The sequence below is a fragment of the Tiliqua scincoides genome, chromosome 3 (assembly GCF_035046505.1).
Source record: "Tiliqua scincoides isolate rTilSci1 chromosome 3, rTilSci1.hap2, whole genome shotgun sequence".
Lineage (NCBI taxonomy): Eukaryota > Metazoa > Chordata > Lepidosauria > Squamata > Scincidae > Tiliqua > Tiliqua scincoides.
This window is the reverse complement of record NC_089823.1, coordinates 867,962-892,178: the sequence shown is the minus strand read 5'-3', so window position 1 is coordinate 892,178 and position 24,217 is coordinate 867,962. Positions and strand designations below refer to the sequence as shown.

General features: G+C 52.6%; 3 protein-coding genes across 3 annotated transcripts; 1 reads left to right on the top strand and 2 right to left on the bottom strand.

Annotated features, from left to right (window-relative positions):
- Window positions 1-2,677: 2,677 nt before the first annotated feature.
- LOC136643894 (olfactory receptor 52N1-like) lies at window positions 2,678-3,649 on the bottom strand. Its single transcript, XM_066619306.1, has one exon. The coding sequence runs from the start codon at window positions 3,647-3,649 to the stop codon at window positions 2,678-2,680; it is 972 nt and encodes a 323-aa protein (XP_066475403.1).
- Window positions 3,650-13,541: 9,892 nt separating this feature from the next.
- Window positions 13,542-14,507, bottom strand: LOC136643893 (olfactory receptor 52P1-like). The gene has a single exon (XM_066619305.1). The coding sequence runs from the start codon at window positions 14,505-14,507 to the stop codon at window positions 13,542-13,544; it is 966 nt and encodes a 321-aa protein (XP_066475402.1).
- An 8,433-nt stretch (window positions 14,508-22,940) lies between these two features.
- LOC136643891 (olfactory receptor 52L1-like) lies at window positions 22,941-23,891 on the top strand. Its single transcript, XM_066619304.1, has one exon. It carries the CDS (start codon window positions 22,941-22,943, stop codon window positions 23,889-23,891), a length of 951 nt encoding a protein of 316 aa, XP_066475401.1.
- Window positions 23,892-24,217: the final 326 nt, after the last annotated feature.

The window sequence follows — 24,217 nt, the reverse complement described above, 5'->3', positions numbered from 1 at the left end:
CCGCCAGGAGGGCACGTGCCAGATGGAGGCCAGCGGTCAGCCCCAGGTCCTAGTTGCCTGCCCGTAGGCAGGGCTCAAACTCCAAGGTTACTCTGCCTCAGTATGCCCTCCCCGCCAGCTTACTTGTGCTCCTGTGTTAGAACCAGGTGCCGAAGCAGGCCACTGCCAGGTGACGGATCCAGAATGGCCTCTAGTGGCCCACTCTTTGCCACACTGTAAGGCCTTTGCAATGTCAGAATTAGCGTTATGACCGCAACCAACCCCGTAGGATTGGGCCATTAAGTTTTACTCCTAGCGGGGAATGGCTCTGGAAACCCCAGATCCGTTCAAGATCTTTGTGGAAATATCCATGATGTCCGTCTTCCCCCTTCTAACACCACCCTCATCCAGCCAATGCTCCAGGTGTGAGTAGCATATTCACACTGCAAGAGAGGAAATTCCAGATGGACCTCAGGAAAAAGTTTTGGGCAATGAGACCAGTTCGGCAGAGGCACCGATTGCCAAGGGAGTTGGTGGATTCCTCCTCACTGGAGACCTTTAAGCAGAGGCTCCACAGGCTCCTGCTGGAGATGCTCTGGGAGAATTTCCTGCTAAAGACGGGGCTGGACTAGATGACCTTGTGGATCCCTTCTATCTCTATGCTTCTGTGATTCTATGATTAAGGCTTGTTATCTGAAGAAAACTTGTGATGCTGTAGTGAAGGCTACCAGTGAAGGCTACTGACAAAGGGAGAATGACCGTTCTGGAAATCCTTGTGCATTAGAGGCTCTGTTACGCTTGTTGGTGAGACGCAGAAGGCAGTTGGCTGTCTACTTATGAATGGTGTCTGGAAAAACAGGCATCCCTATCTAGAGAATGACGTCTGAGGCTTCAGCATTGAAAGTGACTTATCTAAAACCAGAGAAAACATTGTGAGTTTGGCTACCAAGACAGAACTTTTTGCAGGGGAGTTGGAAGAGGTGTAGGAGTTATTGGACTGTCACAGCGAAGGCCCTTTGCCCCAAGACTCACTTGAGCTTGAAAAGAAAAAGGAATGGCGCAGGGACAAAAGGAGGTTGATGTTGTCCGAATTCTGACAGCTGAGCGGCTGACGGGGCATTCGGTTTAACAGAGAGTCTTTGGCTGTTTTAGACAAAGTCCAAACACCAAATGTAGCTCAAAAGTGAGCAGAAATGAGAGCTCAGGTCTGCAGCATTGCTGAGAAATCTTGCAAAGAAAAAAGATGTCTAGTCTTGTGTGTTGCAAAAAAAGTCCCTACTAAAAGCCCAATAATGTGAATGAAAATTAGCAGAAGGATTGAAATTCACCAACACGTGAGAAGCCACCAAAGAGGAACACCTGGCATGAACGGAGCCAGCTGCAGGGTGCAAAGGGCTGCGGGAAAGTGGAGCAGTGGGCAGGGAAGGCTCTCCTACTGAAGGGAAGGCTGCCACGTGTGCATTGGCATCAGGAAGGACAGGAAGAAAGGACCTGCCTCTAGATGATAACCCTGCAGGCCTGGGCACACTTACTTGGGAGTGAGTTCCAGTGAGTCAAGTGGGGCTTACTTCTGAGTAAATACACACAGGCTTGGGCCATAAGGTGGGTCCCTTGTGGCACAGAAGGAACGTAAGGCAAGTAACAAGCTCTGGTGTATCCCAGCACTGCAAGACCCATATGAGATGCTGCATGAAGATGCTGGGAAACGGACTGGGAGCAGAACGTACATTGTGTGCCACCTGCCCTCTTGGTGCAGAGGTGTTCGGCCCCGGCAGGTGCAGGTGACACAGCGCTAGTTCGTGTGGCTTCATTGCAGTCTTCCATGACTTGACGGGTGCTGATCCAGCAAATCTTGTACAGTTCTTGGAAAAACAGAGTGAGCCTCCAGAGTCCAGCAGCAGCAGGTCCCTCGAGGAGCCGTAAAGGGGGTAATTTGTACCTCGGCCCAGGGTCAAAAAAAGGCCCAAGAGGGAGCCCAGAAATTTTCTGGGATCTCACCTTTTCAGACCTCAGCAGAACTCCCGGCCTGCGTGGGATGAGCAAGGCAGGCATGACCCTCCTCAACACGGGGTCAGATCTGGGAGGAATCTGCTGTGTTTGGCCCCGGCCCGCTGCAGGCGCTCTTTGGCTTGTGGATCTGCTTGCCGTGAACGGGGGCTCAGGGACACAGCTGGGGGTTCCAGCTGCTGCAGAAGTCGGATATGGTGCACGCAGGACTCCTTCCGTTCTGGGGGGAGCCTGAACACAATGGTGCCCGTTTTCTGCTGTGATCTTCTATGTTGAAAAGATTTCAGAGAGACTTGGGAGAGCGCCTGGTTTTCTGTATTCCTGCCGACACTTGCACAGGCAGGTAGACCTGGGCTCTGCAGTAGCCCTTGGCTGCAAAGACTCTTCTGGCTGTTGCCACCCTCCCCCCACCCTGTTCTGCCCTCCCCCCACCCCTGTTCTGCCCACCCGTGTCCCATCCTCCCCTGCTCTTTTGCACTCCCTCCCCTTCCCTCCCCCTCTGGGAAGGGGCCCAAAAGAAACTTTGTACCCCCTGATAAAATTCCTCTCAGAGGCCCTGAGCAGCAGTGACTGGGAGTCTTTCGTTCTGTTCTGCAGACTGAACTGTGCAGCATAAACCTGGGTCCAGTTCTTCCTGCTGCGTCCCTCATCAAGACAGGCCAACATGGCAAAAATTCTTCTCCAGTAAAGATCAGCCTGATGAACGATTCACAGAACCCATCTTTCCCAGGTGGAATAATCTCAAGACACTTTCCCGAATCTGTTTGGTCTTCACCCCATACACAATGGGGTTCAGCATGGAAGGCGTCAGCAGGTAGAGGTTGGCAATGATAATGTGAATGTGGTGGGGGATGGTGTGACCCCCAAAGCGGTGGGTGAAGAAGGTGAAGAATGCCGGTGTATAGGTGATGACGATGGCGCACAAGTGGGCGGTGCAGGTGCCGAAGGCCTTGCTGCGAGCATCCTTGGAGGACAGGCCCACCACGGCTCTGAGAATCACGGCGTAGGACACCACGATGAAGAGGATGTCGAGACCACTGACCACGGAGGCCACCACCAAGCCGTAGACAGCGTCGATCCAGACACTGGCACAGGCAATCTTGGCCACAGCCATGTGGTCACAGTAGGTGTGAGCGATGATGTTGGTGCGGCAGTAGGGCAGTGTCCTGACTAGGAAAGGGAAGGGGAGGATCACCACAGCTCCTCGGAGAAAGGCAGCCGTACCAATGAGGGCGATCACTGAGTTGGTCAGGATGGTGGTATATCTCAGGGGGTGACAGATGGCCACGTAGCGGTCCAGGGCCATGAGCATGAGGACGCCGGACTCCGTGGCTGTGAATGTGTGGATGAAGAACATCTGAGCCAGGCAGGAGCCAAAGTCAACCTCCTTGAGCCTGAACCAGAAGATGGTGATTGTTTTGGGCACCACAGTATTGATCATGAGAAGGTCGTTCACAGAGAGCATGCTGAGAAAATAGTACATGGGCCTGTGAAGAGTTTCTTCAGTCCAGATGAGGTAGAGGAGGCCACAGTTCCCCACCGTGGCAATGAGATACATGGAGAAAAATGGGACAGAAATCCAGATGTGGGCATCTTCTAGGCCTGGGATCCCATTCAGGATGAAGAATGTGAAAGTGCCCACGGTGTGGTTAGAGACTCCCATGGTAGGTAGTTGATGGAGCTCATGTTTCCCCTCACAGCAACATCTGGTCTCTGGGTGGGGAAGGAACATAACACAAATAATAGATTCATAGAATCACAGAGTTGGAAGGTCCCACAAGGTCATCTACTGCAAGTTCTCCTAGAGCAGCGGTTCTCAGAACTTCAGCACCAGGACCCACTTTTTAGAATGAGAATCTCAGGACCCACCAGAAGTGATGTCATGACTGGAAGCAACATCATCAAGCAGGAACATTTTTCATAATCCTCGGCTGCAATCCCACCCACACTTACCTAAGAGTAAGTCCCATTTGCTATCATCAGTAAAAGCATATACAGAGTAACTTGTTAAAAGTACAGAGCTGTCACATTTCACATCCCAGGATGCATCAAGTCTTATATATTAAAAATAAAACAGGGAAATGAATGGGGACCCACCTGAAAAGGGCCGGCGACCCCAGTCTGAGAAACACTGTCCTAGAACATCTCCAGCAGGTGCCTCTTGAGCCTCTGCTTGGAGGTCTCCAGAGAGGGAGTTCCCCACTTCCCTCAGCAGGCTGTTCCACTGACCATCCAGACCAAACCGCCCTGACCGTCCAGAACTTCTTCCTGAAGGCCAACAGAATCTCTTCTTTTTCAGTCTGTACCCTTTGGATCCAGTTCTGCTCTCAGAGGCAGCTGAGAAGAACTGTGGCCCCCGTGACAGCCCTTCGGGTGCTGGAAGAGGCACTCACAGCCCCTCAGCCTTCTCTTCTCCAGGCTGAACATCCCAAGTTCCCTCTGCCTTTCCTCGCAGGGCTTGCTCTCCAGCCCTCTGAGCATCCTCAGCGCTCTTCTCTGAGCCTGCTCCAGTTTGGCTGCCTCTTTCCTTGTCTGAGGTGCCCAGATTTGGACACAGGACTCCAGGTGAGGCCTGTCCAATGTGGAGTACAGTGGAACCACTACTTCTCACAACGTGGGAGCCACGGTTCTACTAAAGCAGGCTGCAACTGTGTTAGCCTTCTTTGTGGCTGCATCACACCGCTGGCTCATGCTCATCTTGTGATCCACTGCAACTCCATGCTTCTTCTTGCAAGTTGTGCTGCCAAGCCAAGCATCTCCCATCCTGTCTCCAAGCCTTTGGTCATTTTTGCCCATGTGCAGAACCTGCATTTTCCATTTTCATCCTGTTTCGGCCCAGCATTCCTTTCTGTCACATCAGCAAGGAGACAACTGAGTTGGGAGCCTCCTTGCTGCCCAAGCCTATCCCTCGCCATTGGTGCTGATGCAGCCACACTAATGAAGCGCATGCTGGATCCACTGGGGGAGAGGCAATCAGACAGCCAGCAGGAGGCAAGTAAAAAGTATTGTTACTTGCTCCCCAATAGGCTGCCTGACTGCCTACGGGTCTCCTTGGACCTATGCCAGCCATTTTGCTGGCATGAGTCCAAGGAGAGAAAAGGAGCAGTGCGGCCTGAGAAAGAGAGGGCAGGAGCTGACATACACTGATGCCACGGGACCCACCCCATCCCTCTCCCCCTCTGCCTCTGCCCTCCCTCAATCAACCTGAAACTCCCCTGCTCTCTCCCTCCACTGCCAACCTACCAGCAGTGACTGAGGCCAGAAGCATGCGGTGGCGGCCCAGCTTTCATGCCGCCATAAAGGGCCAAGTGCTGCCGAAACATTAGTTCTGGCCATGCAAAGCCTCGATAGGATTGGGGCCTAAGTGACACCCAACAAGAGAAAAAAAAATCGCTGGTAAGAATGACAGAACACACACTACGGACAGGGCGGTAGCCAGGCTGGAGCGGATACACCAAACAGCCAGCCTGGACCACAGAGTCACCCTGTTGACGGGACAGACTCCATCTTGACATTCTCAGCTCTGCCCAGAAACAGGCTCTGCATGTGTGAAATCTGCAGGCCAGCTGGAATCAAGGACTACAGAAGGACTACGCTGGGACAAGTGCCAGATGGAGGGCACGCACTGAAATGAGGCAGCAAAGGGGCTGCAGTGCTAACCGAACTGCTGGCTGTGCCAGCTGAAGCACTTGCTGAAGGGCTGGTGGAGCTGCTCATGAGTGCCTCACTCTGCCCTGAGCGGGAACCACCTTTGATCACGAATGCAGCTTTCCTTGCCAAATCCTTGCCAAGAGGGGGCTTCCTTCTTTCTGCTACAACCCGATGACGAGGAGGATGATTCCAAACTACACGAGACGCAGCTGTTAACCAAGAGTTGAAGAACTGGCGAGATATTAGTTCTTAAACTCTTGGGTAGAGTTTGAACCAGTGAATCATTATCATTACTATTAAAAAGAGACTTCTAAATGTTTGGCTGGGAGCTTCGGGAGCTCTTGCGCAGCCCTATGGAGTGAGCAGATGTAGCCCTGCATGGGCTGTCTGGGGCAACCCTGTTCGGCCCCTGGAGTTAGTGGAGCAGTTTCTGGGAGGAGTTCTGGGGAAGAGAGGGAGGGAGGGAGGGCGGGAGCAGTGGCGTCTCCAGGGTTTGCGTCGCATGCTGCGGGAGGCCAGCGCATCATCCCCAGGATGGACCTCCTCCTATGCACTGGGCGGGGCCACAACCTGGGTGGCGGCATGGTGATGTGCCATCACCCCTCCCCTGCTGGGTTTTTTCCCCATGCCTTTTGACAGACTCGAGATATTTCCAAATGGGTTTTTCATTGCATTCTGCTGTAAATTACGCATCAAACCGTATATAACATGATGGTATTATTCCTAAAAACAGCAATTTTGGTCACTAGTGGTGTCATTGGTTCCATGCTGTGTCATAATAGCATCTCATTAGGTTTTCAAACACTTAAACTCTTTGGCATTTTTGTTTTCTGGTTCCTCCCCCCCCCCCCCCGAAGAAAAGAAATCAGTAAGATTTTCAGCCCTCCCCAGTGCCCAGTTCAATTTAAGTTCTTATATTTCAAGCATATCACTGTCAGGATCCACCTAGCTTTACAAGTCTCAAAGAAAAGAATTCACCTTACCCTCTCAAGCCTCTGTTTGATTCTTTTTATGGGGGGGGGGGGCGCACGACACTGCCTTCTGGAGCATTTGTTGAGCTCCACTTTCCTCAGATCGGGGGCATTCTGGTGGCCTGACATTCCTCCTTGCCTGGCCTGACCACACTTTCCATAGGGCTCAATGCATTTGTCAGCTAGGAGGGAGGGACTTCCTCCTTGGGTGTTTTTTGGGGGCTGCACTCATCGGATCAGGACCATTCTAGTGTTGTTGGATTCCTCACAGCCTGCCCTGCCCTTCCAACGGACTAAGGCAAGGTTGCCTACTCCTGAGTAAACACGCGATACGGCTCAGTTTCACTTTCCATAGGGCTCCATGCATTTTTGTTTTCTGGGTTTTTGGTCATAACTTTTGATAGAATGGAGATATTTCACTCTGGTTTTTTCACTGCATTGCTGTGAATTCCGCATCGAATGGCACATAACATGATGGTATTATTCCTACAAACCGCAATTTTAACAATTTCACTCACCCCAGTGCGTGTCACCCGGTGTGGGCCACACACCCCACACCTCCCTAGCGATGCCACTGGGTGGGAGTCTGAAGAGGGGGGCTCGGGAGGCAAAGGTGGGGGGCCTCCCAAGGGTCAGGGAGTCGGCTAGCAGAACGGCCCACCTCACGCCAAGAAATTTCCCCATCACACCTTTCAGTCTGGGGCACCTTCTCCCTCCCCCAACCAGACGCTTGACTCTTCTTTATTTTAGTTTTGTTCTGAATTCCTGTCCCAAGAAGATGGACTCACCCAGAGCTGGGGGACCTCGAACTCTTCTTCACTCACGTTAGGGAGCAGCTGTGAAGCACTGAGAGTCTGCACAGGCTCCTTCCCAGCTGGTGGAACATTTATGACTCTCTCCACACATCCACCCTCTCCCAGCAGGCCAGTCCTCTGCCTCTCAGGGGGAAGTCCCAGCGGACAGCTGCACAGATCTCCAGGTACAGTGTGCAAAATGAGGAAGAGCTGCTCTCCTCCTCCTCCCCCCCCCAATTTGGCCAGAGCTGCGTGCTGGATGGAGGTCATGTTTTGGCAAGGAATCAGGTGGGTACACCAGTCTAACGCTTCAGGAAAGAGGTAACGGCAGCCGTCTCATGGTGGAAACCAGTACTGCACTGGTACGGTAGAGGAACTCATGATGTCATAGAAGCCTAGATTTTGGAGGGGTGTTCAAGGCCATCTAATCCATCTTCCTGCTCAAAGCAAGAAAATCTTCTCCCGAGTAGCTCACAAAGTCCCAGGCAGCCCCTGCTGGAAGACCCCCAGCCCAGGGAAACTCCACCACTTCCTTCTGTAATCACTTGGTCTTACTCTGAGGAAATTTCTCCTGGTGACTGGAATCCCCCCTCTTGCAACTTAAACCCATTAGGTCTAGACTTTCCAGTCATTCATTTAGGTAGTGTTTACCCCACCTTTCTTCTCAAAAAAAGGGGCAGCCAATAGTTCTTTGGGGCAGGAGAGAACACTTCTTTGCCCTCTGCCTAATCCTCCATGTGTCCGCACTTCAAGTATCTGAGCACTAGACAAGGTTATCCCACCCCCAACCTTCTCTTCTCCAGGCCAAACATAGAAAGTGCCCTCAAGCTCCCCTCAGAGCACTGGTTTTCCTGAGCAGCTCTGTTGTCCTTCTCGGGGCCTGTCCCAGCCTGACTGCATCCTTATTCAGATGTGGCACCCAGAGCTGGACACAGCACTCCAGGTGAGGTCTGACCCGTGCCAAGTAACGTGGAACTGCTGCAACTCACCACTGGGAAGTGATGGTTCTAGGAATCTAATCTACATCCTGTATTCAACTTCCTGGCAGCAGCATCACACTGCTTGGGATCCAGCATGGAGATCCAGGGCCAACCCAAGACCTCCTGACACCTGAGGCAGCAGTCAAGATCTTCACTCAATCCTGTGCCGGCCTCTGCTCCAGAGTTCCAGCTCAACACCCTCCACATTTCCTCTCTCCTTTTCTAATCCAGCAAGTGAAAGGAAAAGGAGGGGCAGTAGAGGAGAGAAGGCAGTCAAAGAGGAGGAGAACCCCCTCCACACACACACACACACCCCAATCTGCTGCCTGAGGCAACAGCTTCAGTTGGCCTCAAGGATGAGCCTTCCCTGCCGAGATCCCTTTTGCTTACTGTGTTGCCAAGCCAGGTATGGGCCATTGCCTTTGGTTTCTGTCCCTAAGTGCAGGGCCTGCATTTGTCCCTGCTGAACTTCAGCCTGTTCATTTCTGCCAAGGTCCTCCTGGATGCTTCTACCGACTTCTGCAGTGTTATCTATTTCTCCCAGTTTACAGTCACCTGCAAATCTGATGAGGATTCTTTTTACCCCTTCAATTAACAGGGCCCAGGGCAGAGAATATGCTCCATAAGCCATGCCTCCATCATGTACTCTGGTTGGAGGCTCCATACAGCTGCCAGGGGTTCCCAGACAGTGGGGGGAGGTTCAGGGGAGGAGTGGGGTGGGGAATGGGGTGGGCAGGGGGCGGCTTGTTCCATCAAAGCCAGGGGAGAGAGGGAGAGAGAGTCTGTGCTCCGAGGGATACAGAAAAGTGGGTACATAAGAACATAAGAACAGTCCCAATGGATCAGGCCATAGGCCCATCTAGTCCAGCTTCCTGTATCTCACAGCGGCCCACCAAATGCCCAGGGAGCACACCAGATAACAAGAGACCTGCAAGGCTTCCTGGGAATTGTAGTTAAGAACATAAGAACAGCCCCACTGGAGCAGGCCAAAGGCCCATCTAGTCCAGCTTCCTGTATCTCACAGCGGCACACCAAATGCCCCAGGGAGCACACCAGATAACAAGAGACCTGCAAGGCTTCCTGGGAATTGTAGTTAAGAACATAAGAACAGCCCCACTGGAGCAGGCCAAAGGCCCATCTAGTCCAGCTTCCTGTATCTCACAGCGGCCCACCAAATGCCCAGGGAGCACACCAGATAACAAGAGACCTGCAAGGCTTCCTGGGAATTGTAGTTAAGAACATAAGAACAGCCCCACTGGATCAGGCCATAGGCCCATCTAGTCCAGCTTCCTGTATCTCACAGCGGCCCACCAAATGCCCCAGGGAGCACACCAGATAACAAGAGACCTGCAAGGCTTCCTGGGAATTGTAGTTAAGAACATAAGAACAGCCCCACTGGAGCAGGCCAAAGGCCCATCTAGTCCAGCTTCCTGTATCTTACAGCGGCCCACCAAATGCCCCAGGGAGCACACCAGATAACAAGAGACCTCATCCTGGTGCCCTCCCTTGCATTGGCCTTCTGACATAGCCCATTTCTAAAATCAGCAGGTTGCAAGTACACATCATGGCTTGTAACCCGTAATGGACTTTTCCTCCAGAAACTTGTCCAATCCCCTTTTAAAGGCGTCCAGGCAAGTCACCATCACCACATCCTGTGGCAAGGAGTTCCACAGACCGACCACACGCTGAGTAAAGAAATATTTTCTTTTGTCTTAACTCTCCCAACACTCCATTTTAGTGGATGTCCCCTGGTTCTGGTGTTATGTGAGAGTGTAAAGAGCATCTCCCTATCCACTCTGTCCATCCCCTGCATAATTTTGTATGTCTCAATCATGTCCCCCCTCAGGCGTCTCTTTTCTAGGCTGAAGAGGCCCAAACGCCGTAGCCTTTCCTCATAAGGAAGGTGTTCCAGCCCAGTAATCATCTTAGTCGCTCTCTTTTGCACCTTTTCCATTTCCACTATGTCTTTTTTGAGATGCGGCGACCAGAACTGGACACAATACTCCAGGTGTGGCCTTACCATCGGTTTGTACAACAGCATTATAATATTAGCCACTTTGTTCTCAATACCTTTCCTAATGATCTGAAGCATAGAATTGGCCTTCTTTACTGCCGCCGCACATTGGGTTGACACTTTCATCGACCGGTCCACCACCACCCCAAGATCTCTCTCCTGATCTGTCACAGACAGCTCAGAACCCATCAGCCTATATCTAAAGTTTTGATTTTTTGCCCCAATGTGCATGATTTTACACTTACTGACATTGAAGCGCATCTGCCATTTTGCTACCCATTCTGCCAGTCTGGAGAGATCTTTCTGGAGCTCCTCACAATCACTTCTGGTCTTCACCACTCGGAAAAGTTTGGTGTCATCTGCAAACTTAGCCACCTCACTGCTCAACCCTGTCTTCAGGTCATTTATGAAGAGGTTGAAGAGCACCAGACCCAGGACAGATCCTTGGGGCACACCGCTTTTCACCTCGCTCCGTTGTGAAAATTGCCCATTGACACCCACTCTCTGTTTCCTGGTCTTCAGCCAGGTCTCAATCCAGGAGAGGACCTGCCCTCTGATTCCCTGACTGTGGAGTTTTCATTGTTGGGCATTTTGCAGGGGCTCTTTTTGCAATCTTGGGAACAGAGGAGCGCAAGACGTCCTCAAGCCCACTCCCTCCAAAGGCAGGCCTGTGTAGCCACCAGGACCATCCTGTTCAAACTATTATGTTCTGTTTCACGTCAAACTGTGGTTGCCCATCTTGAGCTCCTGGAAAGGGGAAGGGCAGAAATACAGGTCAGCAAATACAGCAAATACAGGTCAGCATCCCAGTCCTACCCAAGGCAGTTTGCAGGGTGCAGTGCTGCAGACACAGCAGGCTGGTGGGGAACTGGGCAGCCCAGGAGAGGGAAGAAAGACATTTTTTTTACTTCTCCCCTCTGCCACTCCTTGGTCTCCAATGGGCCAACTTAGATCTACACCAGCTACTCTTGGGGTGTAAATCTGTTACATCCAAGGGGGCATGTGGGGCTTGAGATGAGGGCTCAGGATCTTGCAGACACAGCTGCCACTGAGATTCAACCTCAACCCATCCTGGCCTGCCCCTGGCCCACACCTGCCAATCCACCCACACTGCCACCTTATCTACAGCAGTGGCCACCTTTTCTACTGCCTGCCACTGCCGGTGTGGGGCTTACTGGCTTCTGCACTGCTGGCAGCAATCCGCCTGCCACTGGAGCATCTTGGGAGATGGGTGCAATGTGATGGCAGACCACGGGATAAGATAGGATAGGATTGGGCTAATAGTTATGTTATTAGTTTGCTGAAACTCTGGCAAACACAGAAGTATCTCTCATCCCCCCCATCCCCACTAAAAGTATTGGAAGCATCAAGCACAGGTGCCCACTTCCTGTTACAGGCCAAGAGCAGGACTGTGTAGTTGGCTGCTTTGAGCCAGTGGTGTAGCTAGGTCATCTGACACCCAGGGCCCATAAATTTTTGTCACCCCATATGACATAATTAGCTAATTTTTCAAGTGATGTCATGGCTGGAAGTGACATCATCAAGCAAATTAAAATAAATAATTATAAATAATTAAATTAAAGAAAAACAAATAATTAAATAAAGGGAAGCCAGCCCTGATCCACCAAATGAATTTTCTCTGTAGCCTGCCTGCAATAACACACACACACCCCCACAAAAAAAGTGAGATTTTCAGCCCTACCCAGTGCCCACCTTCATATATTTCAAGCATATCAATATAAGTACCCACCTGGCTTTACAAGTCTAAAAGAGAAACATTCACCTTATCAGCTCAAGCCTCTGTCTTATTCATTTTGGGGGGGGAGGGGGCTGCCTTCTGGAGCATTTGTTAAGCTCCAGTTCCATCAGATCAGGACCATTCTGGAGGCCTCACATTCCCCTTTGCCTGACCTGACCACAAGCCAAGGTATGGTTGTTTACACATAAGTAAATGCTTAGTTTTGCTTTCCATAGGGCTCAATACATTTGTCAGCTTGGAGGGAGGGACTTCCTTCTTGGGTGTTTTTGGGGACTGCGTTCATCGGATCGGGACCATTCTGGTGTTGTTGGATTCCTCCCAGCCTGCCCTTCCCAATGGACTAAAGCAAGTTCATGTACTCATGGGTAAACGCGCGATATGCCTCAGTTTCACTTTCCATAGGGTTACATGCATTTTTTATTTTCTGGTTTTTTGGCCATAACTTTTGATAAAAAGCAGATATTTCACTCTGGTTTTTCCATTGTATTATGCTGGAAATTCCACATCCAACGGTATATAGCGTGATGGGGTTTTTCCCAACCACTGCGACGTTAGCAATTTTGGTGACTTGTGGTGTCACCCTCCCCAGGCTGGTACCTAGGGCGACCACCCCCCGTCCCTTGCTAGCTACGCCACTGCTGTGAGCACCCAGGGAAGGGGTGAGGGCGCGATGCAAAACACAGGACAGCACTGTATTATCAACCAGACCCTGCATGGTGAAGAGACATGAACTAGGCAGGCAAAGAGTCAAAACTGAACTTGTTTATTAAATTACAAGCAGGCTGATGGACAATGCCCAAGTCTGGGTGGAAAGCACAACACAAAGGTTGATCAAATGGATTCAGTAACCAGCAGCAGATGGAGCCAGCTCACTCCCCCTGTGTCCTACCCTGACTCGTAAGTGTGCAGGCAGGCAGGCTGTATGGCAGCAAGATGAACATAAGAAGAGTGCTGCTGGATCAGGCCAAAGGCCCATCTAGTCCAGCTTCCTGTATCACACAGCGGCCCACCAAATGCCTCAGGGAGCACACAAGACAACAGACACAACCTGTGGCCTGGTGCCCTCCCCTGCATCTGGCAATCGGAGGCAGCCTGCCTCTCAAACCAAGAGCTTGCACGTACCTACTATGACTTGTAACTCATAATGAACTTCTCCAGAAATCTGTCCCGTCCCCTCTTAAAGGCATCCAGGAATGATGCCCTAGACACAGTTCAGCAAGAAACGGTTCCCGTGCTATTCACGCTGCACAAGCCTTCCCAGGCCCTGTACTTGCTGTTGGGACTGTGGTGTGGGAGTCTCACAGTTTCGCCTACTCAAGCAAACAGCTGCATTGTGGCTATGGCTCAGATCACGAGAGCCTGTGGAGGGAGAGCAGCGAGGCACACTCAGCCAAGCCTGGGTTCAGCAGTGAGCCTGGCTGGCAGGAAGACCCTGACAACCCTCTCCCGGATGCCCTTGGTCCGCACGCCATACACAATGGGGTTCAACATGGGAGGGAGGAGGAGGTAGAGATTGGCCAGCAGGATGTGGACGTGAGGAGGGACTTGATGGCCAAAGCGGTGCGTGAAGAAGGAGAAGAGTGCAGGGCTGTAAGAGATCAGGATGACGCAGAGGTGGGAGCCGCAGGTGCCAAAGGCCTTGAGCCTGGCCTCGGAGGAAGACAGGCGCAGCACTGCACGGACAATGAAGCAGTAGGAGAGTCCAATGCAGAGCAGGTCCCCTCCAATGACCAGCAGTGCCACACTCAGTCCGTAGGCCCGGTTGGTGCTGGTGTCCCCACAGGCCAGCTTAACCACTGCCATGTGCTCGCAGTACGTGTGGTGGATGACGTTTGTCTGGCAGTAGGACAGTCTTCTGATCAGGAAGGGACAGGGTCCCATCAGCAGCGTCCCCCGGACCACACTGGCCACGCCCATCTTGGCCACGAGTGACCCAGTGAAGACAGAGCTGTATCTGAGCGGGAAGCAAATGGCCACGTAGCGGTCAAGCGCCATGGCCAGCAGCACAGCCGACTCCATCATGCACAAAGCATGGATGAAGAACATCTGGGCCAGGCAGGCACCAGCACGGATCTCCCCAGCCTGAAACCAGAAAATGCAGAGCATCTTGGGCAGGGTGGAAGTGGAGGCCGCTAAATCAATGGCAGCCAGCATGCAGAGGAAGTAGCACATGGGCCTGTGCAAGACTGGCTCTGTGGCAATCACCAGTAAGATGGTGCAGTTCCCAGCAATTATGACCACGTAGATGGTGCACACTGGCATCGAGAGCCACAGCTGGTATGCCTCCAGGCCCGGGATGCCTTGCAAGAGGAACACGGAGGGCAGTGAGTGGGTCAGGTTGGCAGAGGCCATGGTCCACTCTCGGCAGAGTCTCACGACCTGTTCAGCAGCCCACTTCACTGATTATCCCAGCACCTGCAGACCAGAGCACAACACATGGAGACGGCACGAATGGGCGAGAAAGAAGCAAGGAAGAGGCCACCCTGTCCCCACAAAAGCTTCCTCTGCCCCATATCTCTAAATCAGTGTTGCTCAAACTGTGGATCAGGACCCACTAGGTGGGTCGTGAGCCAATTTCAGGTGGGTCCCCATTCATTTCAGTATTTTATCTTTAATACAGTAGACTTGATGCTACTATGGTATGTGACTGCATTAGGACAAATGTTACAGATCTGTGCTTTTAACAGGCTATATGCTTTTAACAATGATAGTCAATGGGACTTATTCCTGGCTAAGTGTGGGTAGGATTGCAGCCTAGGATTTTAAAAATTTTCCTGCTTGATGATGTCACTTCTAGGCATGACATCACTTCTGGGCCCTGGCAGATTCTCATTCTAAGAAGTGGGTCCCGGTGCTAGAAGTTTGAGAACCACTGCTCGGAATGGCTTGAGTACTTCCCAGCTTCCCAGTGAACCTACTTGTGCCTTAGATCCTGGGGGGAGACCCTCTTCCCCTGCAATCCGCCTGCAATCTGAAGCATGGTCAACAGTGCATGCAGGAGGGACTTCTCAGTGCTGGCTCCCTCCCTGGGGATTTCCCTCCCGCAGAAGAGAGTTCGCTGGGCTCCCACTCTCTTGTTTCCCCAAGAAGGTTTGAAACACAAACCTATTTCTGTAGGCCCTCCTGAGCTGGCCTTTGGTCTCCTTCTTTATCCTCCTTTCTTTTTGGATGTGGATGGGACAGGTTTGGCTGGGGCTGGATTCAAGGTTTCGCTTGCTGTGCTCTTATGGGAGCAGACACACACACAGAGGCAGAAAGGCAAAGTGGCAGAATTGGGGGCCGGGACATTCAGGGCCAAAGAGGCCACGATGTCTGACACTGCTGTGCAAAGCTCCACATCTCTACAAGAGAAGCACAGTGACTGTTCACAAGAGATGGAATTGGAAACAGCACAAACGTAGCTTGTGTGTTAATTGCTTGAAACTCATTGTGTTACCTGGCAATAAGGAATTCAGGTAGATTTTCTTCCTTGTGAAGGACTTTCTCCAGCTGCCTACCAAAAAGTCAACATTGTATTTTAAAGGCAATAGAAGAACATAAGAACATAACATATGATCCTAAGAAGAGCTCCGCTGGATCAAGCCAAAGGCCCATCTAGTCCAGCTTCCTGTATCTCACAGTGACCCACCAGATGCCTCAGGGAGCCCTCAAGTCAACAAGAGGCCCGTATCCTGTTGCCACTCTCTTGCACCTGCCATTCAGAGACAGCCCCCTAAAACCAGGAGGCTGCACGTGCCCATCGTGGCTTGTAATCGGTGATGGACTTTTCCTCCAGAAATCTGTCTGATCTCCATTTAAAGACATCTAGGCCAGATGCCACCATCACGACCTGTGGCAAGGAGTTCTACAGACTAATTAACACTGGGTAAAGAAATATTTCCCTTTATCTGATCTAGCTCTTCTGCCAGTCAATTTTAGTGGCTGTCCCCTGGTTCTGGTGTAATACAATATATGTTGCATTACAAAACAATTTTAGCAAGTGTGTAGCTGGTTGGCATTTGCAAAAGCCAGCACCCAACCTCTGCCACCAAGAACGACAATGTGCTTCTTAGGGCCCAATCCCATCCAACTATCCAGCGCTGATGCAGCCATGCCAATGGGGTGTGCACTGCATCTTGTGGGGAGGGGGGCAGTCACGGAGACCTCCTAAAGGTTCCCTTACCTCGGGGTAAGGGGGTCCCTTACCATCAGTGGTGCACAGTTGGATAAGACTGGGCCGAAATTGCACCTTTCCTGCTTCCTATTGTAGGGATGCAGTTCTCAGTAATGCAGAAGTGAGGCCCAAGAAACAGTAATGGGATGTTTGAGTGGCTGAGTTCTAAAATGGAAGGTACCCCCAAAGTCCAGCTGCTCGAAGCCAGCTGACCCCAAAATATGCCAGCAGGTGCTGGAGCACAAGCTCTGATCTACACTGATTAGCAACGGAGTAGCAGTGCCTTCCAATCGTGTCTGCTCAGAAGTAAGCGCCACACTGAATGTCATGAAACTTACTCCCATGTGCAGATGTCTAGGAAGGCTCAGCTGACACTCCTGTGGGTTGAGGATGCTGCTGCAGAAGGCGGGTCGCTCTCTTCCCCGAGTCCTCATTATTGCAATGAGCTTTGCAAAGGAACAAGTCCCAGGAAACAACACTGGCTGTTTTCCCACAAAAACTGCTATTCCTAGGACAGAGCGTCCCTTGCGCCTGCCTGCAGAGCAGGTTTCATGACATTCAGTGGCTTACTCTCTTGCAACGGTGCTCCTTGAGAATTTAAAGGTACAGAACACCAAGGTGTATCGAGTGTGTCCCAAACGGCACACTATTCCAAAAAGTTGCCACGAATATTCCTCAGACTCGGTTCACCTCAAGCGCTCCTCACTCATCCTCCTCTCTTCCAGCCCTCAGGCTTGCCTGCACTGCGCCTGTCTGCCCTTGGGAGCACAGGACCCGCCTGCTCTTCCCATGCACTGAACTCCATTCTGGCAAAGAACAGGACTGCCAGGGAGGAGGAGAGAGGCAAGCAGCCTCTCTGGGCACTCCCAGTGCTGAGACCAGCAAAGGGAAAGCAGGACTTGCAAGGCAGAGCCTGAGGCTGGCCTGCCACCAGATGCGACCACAGGCAAGGGCTCCCAGCCACGGCGCTGACGCAGCAGGAGAGTGGGAGAGCTGGGCTAGACCAGTGTGGCAAAACTCACCAACCAGGCAGCAAGGAAGAGGAAGAAGGAGGAGAGTGTCGTGGGGTGCTGGCAACATTTATGAAGCCTCTGTCGGAGCTCCTGTACAAGGCAAGAGAGCCACTCCAAGGGAGCTGCTGCGCCAGAGCTCCAAGCCTCAACCCTCACCGGCCCAGGTCTGTGTTGTGCCCACAGTGCAGCAGGAACCCTGGAGGCTCTTCTATCTTGCAGTGAGGAACCTCTCCAGTCTCCCCCCCCCCCCCCCGGGAGGAAAGCTGGCTGGCTCTGAAGCTCTCCTGAGGCCACCTTGAAAAGCCAAACCAGTGGGGCTGCAGAGTGACCAGAGACACTTGGCAGGGGGCTCCCCAGACACAAGGACCCCTCAGTAGCTTCACTGCTGCTAGTCTGTGGGGCAGTGAATGCTGCCAAGGTATGTAGAGACCCACTGAGCCTGGGAGCACACAGTGAACCATGCTGGTCCCAATGGACAGGAGGAGGATGGCGCGAAGCAGGCCAGCAGGGGGCTTTTATTGGCCCAACCTGGGAAGTCACCATCAGCAAACGGAGCATTGAAACAACATGAGGACTCCATGAGAACTGCTACTGCCCGAGCACATCTGGAGGGGAAGTTGAGGCTGCTGCAGGAATGGCATTAATTGACTTGACGGGCCAATTCTATGCTTGGGGTCATTAGGAAAGGTATTGAGAACAAAATGGCTCATATTATAATGCTGTTGTACAAATCGATGGTAAGGCCACACCTGGAGTATTGTGTCCAGTTCTGGTCACCACATCTCAAAAAAGACATAGTGGAAATGGAAAAGGTGCAAAAGAGAGCAACTAAGATGATTGCTGGGCTGGGGCACTTTCCTTATGAGGAAAGGCTACGGCGTTTGGGCCTCTTCAGCCTAGAAAAGAGGCGCCTGAGGGGGGACATGATTGAGACATACAAAATTATGCAGGGGAAGGATAAAGTGGATAGAGAGATGCTCTTTACACTTTCTCACAACACCAGAACCAGGGGACATCCACTAAAATTGAGTGTTGGGAAGGTTAGGACAGACAAAAGAAAATATTTCTTTACTCAGTGTGTGGTTGGTCTGTGGAACTCTTTGCCACAGGATGTGGTGATGGCGACTGGCCTGGACACCTTTAAAAGGGGATTGGACAAGTTTCTGGAGGAAAAATCCATTACAGGTTACAAGCCATGATGTGTATGTGCAACCTCTTCATTTTAGAAATGGGCTATGTCAGATGGAAGGGAGGGCACCAGGATGAGGTCTCTTGCTGTCTGGTGTGCTCTTTGGAGCATTTGGTGGCCGCTGTGAGATACAGGAAGCTGGACTAGATGGTCCATGGCCTGATCCAGTGGGGCTGTTCTGATGTTCTTATGTGAAGAGGCCCCAGCTCTTCAGGCTGGAGGGCTCCATTTCTGACCTGTAATAATAACCCCCCCCCCCCGAGTGATCTCTGGAATTTGGAGCTCCAGAGCTGCGCGGAGCTCCGTCCCTCAAAGGTCCAAGGCAGTCTTTGTGCCTCCCAGGCAGAGGTGAATCTTCCCAGCTCTGGTTCCTGCTGGAGCAGCAAGTTGAAAATGGGTGACATGACCCCAGCCATTTCCCAGGACTCCTGAGTCGGGAAAGGCCCCCTTGAGCACACCAGCCACAGGCGCACCACCTCCAGCTGTCCACATCAACCTCAGTCTCTCAGTCTAGGAAACAACCCTGTGACTGCCAAGCAGCTGCTGCACCTTAACTGCAGGTCCCTGGCTAGCAAGAGTGGACGTCCTGCCTGGGTCACCCCCCTGAAGGATCCCATAGGACTCTATGGGGCAGAAATTGCCAGGAACCCTCAGCTGCAGAGCCTGGTGTTCCTCGTTCTATGCGCCTGGGTCCAGGCCTGGGTTCCCTATTTGCCATTCATGTACTCCCATCACCCACTGGTGCTGCGTCATGCCACTCCCCCCCACCTCCATTCAAGAAGCTCCCTACCAGTCAGCACCCAGGGCAGCAGCGCCGCACAACCCCCTTCCTTCTCTCCCTTCCCCCTTCCCTCTGAGAAGGGCAGCTTGGCTCCCTGGCCCAGCCCCCCCTGCTGCCTCTGAGTGTGGGAAGGCTTATGCCCTGGCACTCCTTCTGTCTGTTCCGGGAGGTGCAGGTCCAAGAAGACCCATTATGGCAGCAGAGGACCAATGTTCCCTTACCCGGAGAGCTCCAAGACCTCCCCCCTTTTTAGAATGCAGTGGGTGCTCTGGTGAGGTGGCTGCATTGATGGAGGGGCTTGGATAGGACTGGGCTGTTGGTGTGTGAATAAGGGAGTTCTTTCTCATCAGGCTGAAGGTAAACAGTGTTGCTTCAAAGGTTTGGCAGTGTAATGCGTCACTGGGGGGTGCAGGCTGTACTGGATGACGCGCATGGGGGGGACATCACTGCTGGCCAAAATCTTTAAAATCTTGGTATTTTCAAATAATACCATCATGTTATATATCAACTGATGCATAATTTAAGAACATTAAAGGACAAGCCCTGCTGGATCAGGCCCAGGGCCCATCTAGTCCAGCTTCCTGTATCTCACAGCGGCCCACCAGATGCCTCAGGGAGCACACACAAGACCACAAAATACTCCACCTCCCTGCATCTAGCATTCTATTTATGCTCACACCACCCACCAAAGACACCAGATTGCAATTGTGTTGAACTTGTGCTACTTTATTAAATAATGACCAATTTTTAATGCATGAAACCTACTGAATATACCTGCCCTCCCTTGCCAGTCTGGGGAAGGTGAAAAAACTGCCTCCCACGGCCAATTCTACCTGGCACCCATAATGAGCAACCAGCTAATCTCAGACTGTACATACCCATCATGGCTGTAACCTGTGATGGAGTTTTCCTCCAGAAATCTGTCCAATCCTATTTTAAAGGCATCTAGGCTGGATGCCATCACCACATCCTGTGGCAAGGAGTTCCACAGGTTAACTCCATGCTGCATAAAGAAATATTTTCTTTTGTCTGCTCTAACTCTCCCAACACTCAATTTTAGCAGATGCCCCCTGGTTCTGGTATTGTGTGAGAGGGAAAAGAGCATCCCCCTCTCCACTCTGTCCGTCCCCTGCATAATTTTGTATGTCTCTATTTCATGCATAATGTGATGAAACAAACCACGTTGAAATATTCCTACTCTATCAAGAGTTATAGCCAAAAAACCAGCGGGGGCTGGGCAATGGGGCATCACCACACCCACTGCCCAGTGCGTTGCCCCATCCACTCCATGGGAGGAGTCCCTCATGGGGGTGACGCACTGGCCTCCTGCAAACCCTGGTGATGCCACTGCAGCAGTGTCAGCTAAATGCAGGGGCACAGGGGATGCCAAGCAGAGGGGCAAGTCGAGGTGCCACCGCGCCTTGAACTGAGGCTCTCTTAGGCCGGAATGCAGGCACAACCAGGAAGGTGCAGGGGGTGTGATGCAAAATGCAGAAAAGGTTGAGGCTGCTTTCCCAGAGGGCAAACGCAACGCTTGCTTATGGACAGGAGGTCACTCACGGGTTGCCTATTTTGGCCCTCAGCCTGGAGCTGAGCTGGGCTTTTGGGGGGCGAAAGAATGGCCGCTCCTTCTTTGGCCCCCCAAGCAGAACTCAGGGAAGCAGAACAGTTCCCTCAGGGCCGCCAGCCCATGAGGGATCCCCGCAGCTCCCTCCCCACAAATACCTCCCAGCCCTCCTGCTGGGTCTGGCAGAGTCACAGAGTGAGGGGCTCCTGCTGCTGGTCAGACTGGCCGCTGCTGAGACTGGGCTCCAATTCCTCTGGCCAGGAAGCCAGGTAAGGAAGTCGGGGTACACTGGAGGGCTTGGGAAGAGGACCCTAGTGCAGCATTCACTTTAGGAGGCGCCGGGCTGGAGGCAACAGAAAAGGACAACTGCCTGCGGGCAAGCTGGGCTGCAGAGTGATCGAGGAGAGGGTCACCCCGAAGTGAAACATGCGGAGGCCAGGTGGGATGAGGGGGCTGCCAGAGGAGGCCGAGGGATGTGCCAGGGGCCTTGAAGGGTGCCATCCGCCACATGAGTTGGAGGGGAGCCTCCAAAGAGAGCTGAGCCTCTTGCAAGGGACCTTGCAGAGAAAGGAGGGGGCTGGATACTGGTAGGACGGCCAGAGCCCCCTGCTCTGGGTGGAGGAGTTTGCGTTGCTTGATGTCAGCTGGGTGAGACTGCTGAAAAGTGGGGCAAGGTTGGCCACCACCACATCTGCTGGGCTACTAGGGGGAAACGACCACAGGGAGGGTCTGGGAAGAGGTCTTTGAAGGAGGGGGTCAACCGCAAGTGGACAGAAGCGATTCTGTGGACACTGTGCTGCACCCCTCGCCTTCCAAAAGGCTTTTGACCCTCACAAAGGCAAAAACTTAGCAGTCCTAGACTACGAGGGCAGGTCCTTTAATGGCTAAAGAACAGGGAGGAGAGCCAAACAAAGCTGTTTCCACAGTGGGGGGGGAGTCAGCAGGGGGCCCTCGGGGGTCTGTCTTGGGATCAGTGCTCTGGAAGGACCTCTCCAGACTGGGCAGGTGGGCAGCCAGTCAAAGGGCAACTGCAGTTCACTGTCACTAAATATAAAGTGATGCACACTGGGGCAAAACATCCCCATATCACTTTTTGGTCTCTCAGTGACAAGCCAGGAAAGAGATCTGAGGGCTCTGATGTGTTCACTGATCTAGTGGGCAGCAGCCATGAAGAATATGGTTTCTGGGCCAGGAGGTGTTAGGAAGGGACTCGCAAAGACGAGTTGTCTGGCTGTGCAAAGCTGTGTCCAGTCCTGGCTTCCGCCCTTCCAAAAGGGTGCTGTACTGTAGTGTGCGGAAAGAATAACCAAAGTGATGGGAGGGCTGGAGCCCCTTCCTACAGTGTTTGCAACAACAAAAAAGTGGGGGATGGACAGCCCCGTCTCAACTAGCTTCTCTGCTCTGATGCAGCCATGACAATGGGGCGCACCCTGCAGTGGTGGGGCAGTCATGGAGACTTCCTCAGGGTAAGGAAGCGTTTGTGACCTTCCTCAGGGCTGCACTGTGGAAAGTTGGTCAGGACTGGGTTGTGAGACTTGAAGTGGAGAGAGAAATCTTTACTGGAACCAGGCTGGGTCATTCAATGAAACTGACTAGCAGGATATTTAGGGCAGATAAAAGGAGGTGGCTCTACACGGGGCATGTGGACAGAGAGTCCTTGATTGTAAATGGTAGGCAGGCTTGGTCTGAGTGGTGCTGCCTGCCATGGAGACAGGCGCTGCTCATGATTGCACACGTGGGGGGCGTAGGACCAAGGAAAGAAAAGAATTCAGGGCTGCCCACCACAGGGAGCAGCAGCCTTGCAGTCCACTTCTCTGGGCAATGCCCAGTGGGCGAGTGGGGGCAGTGCTACACCTGCTCAGACCTTGGACCACTTTATGCACCTGTGGTGATGTTGGGCTCACACACACTCTTCCAGGCCCCTCCAACAGCGGATCTTCCCACTGCAAAGTCACTGCCTGGACCTCTGCAAGTCTCGTCTTCCAGGAGGACGTGGTCAGGGTGACTGACAGGTGTTCTCTGCTCTTGCCCCTCCTCTAGGAACAGGCTCTTTGATGGCCTGACACCCGGCACAGATGCATCATGTCCACTGTTAACAGTTCCCACCTCAACCCCTCTTCGTTTGTCCTCCTGGGGATTCCAGGGCTGGAAGCCGCCTGCCGCTGGCTCTCCATCCCTCTCTCGTCCATGTACATCATAACCCTCTTGGGAAACAGCACCCTCCTGTTCATCATCAAGATTGAGCCCAGCCTCCACAAGCCCATGTACATCTTCCTCTCCATGCTGGCTGGCATTGACCTGGTCATCTCGTCTGCCACAGTGCCCAAGATGCTCGGCGTATTCTTGTCCCATGCCAGGGAGATCAGCTTCAGCGGGTGTCTGGCTCAGATGTTTTTTATTCACTCATTTTCTGTGATGGAGACCAGCGTCTTGGTCGCCATGGCATTTGACCGCTATGTGGCCATCTGCTCTCCTCTGCGCTACGAAGCCATTTTGACCCATCCGGTGCTTCTGAAGATCGGGGTGGCAGTTGTGACCAGGGCGGTTGCCTTGATTACTCCCCTTCCGGTCCTGGCCAGGAGGCTACCCTTCTGTGCAAGCAACGAGGTCCCCCACACATACTGCCAGCACATGGCTGTGGTGAAACTGGCCTGCACTGATGTCAGCCTCAACAGCCTCTATGGCCTGAGTGTGGCTCTCTATGTTGGTGTCTCAGACATCCTGCTCATAGGGGCCTCCTACAGCCTGATCCTCCGGGCTGTCCTCCGCCTGCCCTCCAAAGAGGCTCGGCTCAAGGCCTTCAACACGTGTGGCTCCCACATCTGTGTGATACTGATTGCGTTTGTGCCAGGCCTCTTCTCCATCCTGACACACCGGTTTGGGCACAGGGTGGCCCCCCACACGCGCATACTCCTGGCCAACCTCTACTTACTGGTGCCTCCCACTCTCAACCCCATTGTGTACGGAGTCAGAACCAAGCAGATCCGAGACAGAGTGTCACGCGTGTTTTGGAAGAGGAAAGGCTTGCCTTGAAGAGGCTGGAAGGAGGGGCTGTCTTGGCCCAGAGCGGGCAGGAACACAAATGGAGCTAGGAGGGACCCCCCCCCCAGTCCCTACACACCTGACTTTGGCCACCTGCTCGCACCCAACCCCCCCCCCCATCAGTAAGATGATGGTAGCATTTCATTCAGTCAGTCGGGGACCGAAAGGTCTATCATCTTCCAGGCTCCACACTATTCTGTCAGCAGGCCCGTGAAATGAATGGGAGGGAGGGCTCTGGGCTGGCTTCCTTTCAGGGATGGACGGACGTGGTCACACCATGGACTCGCACCACGGGAAGAGGCTTAGAGTGAAATGGG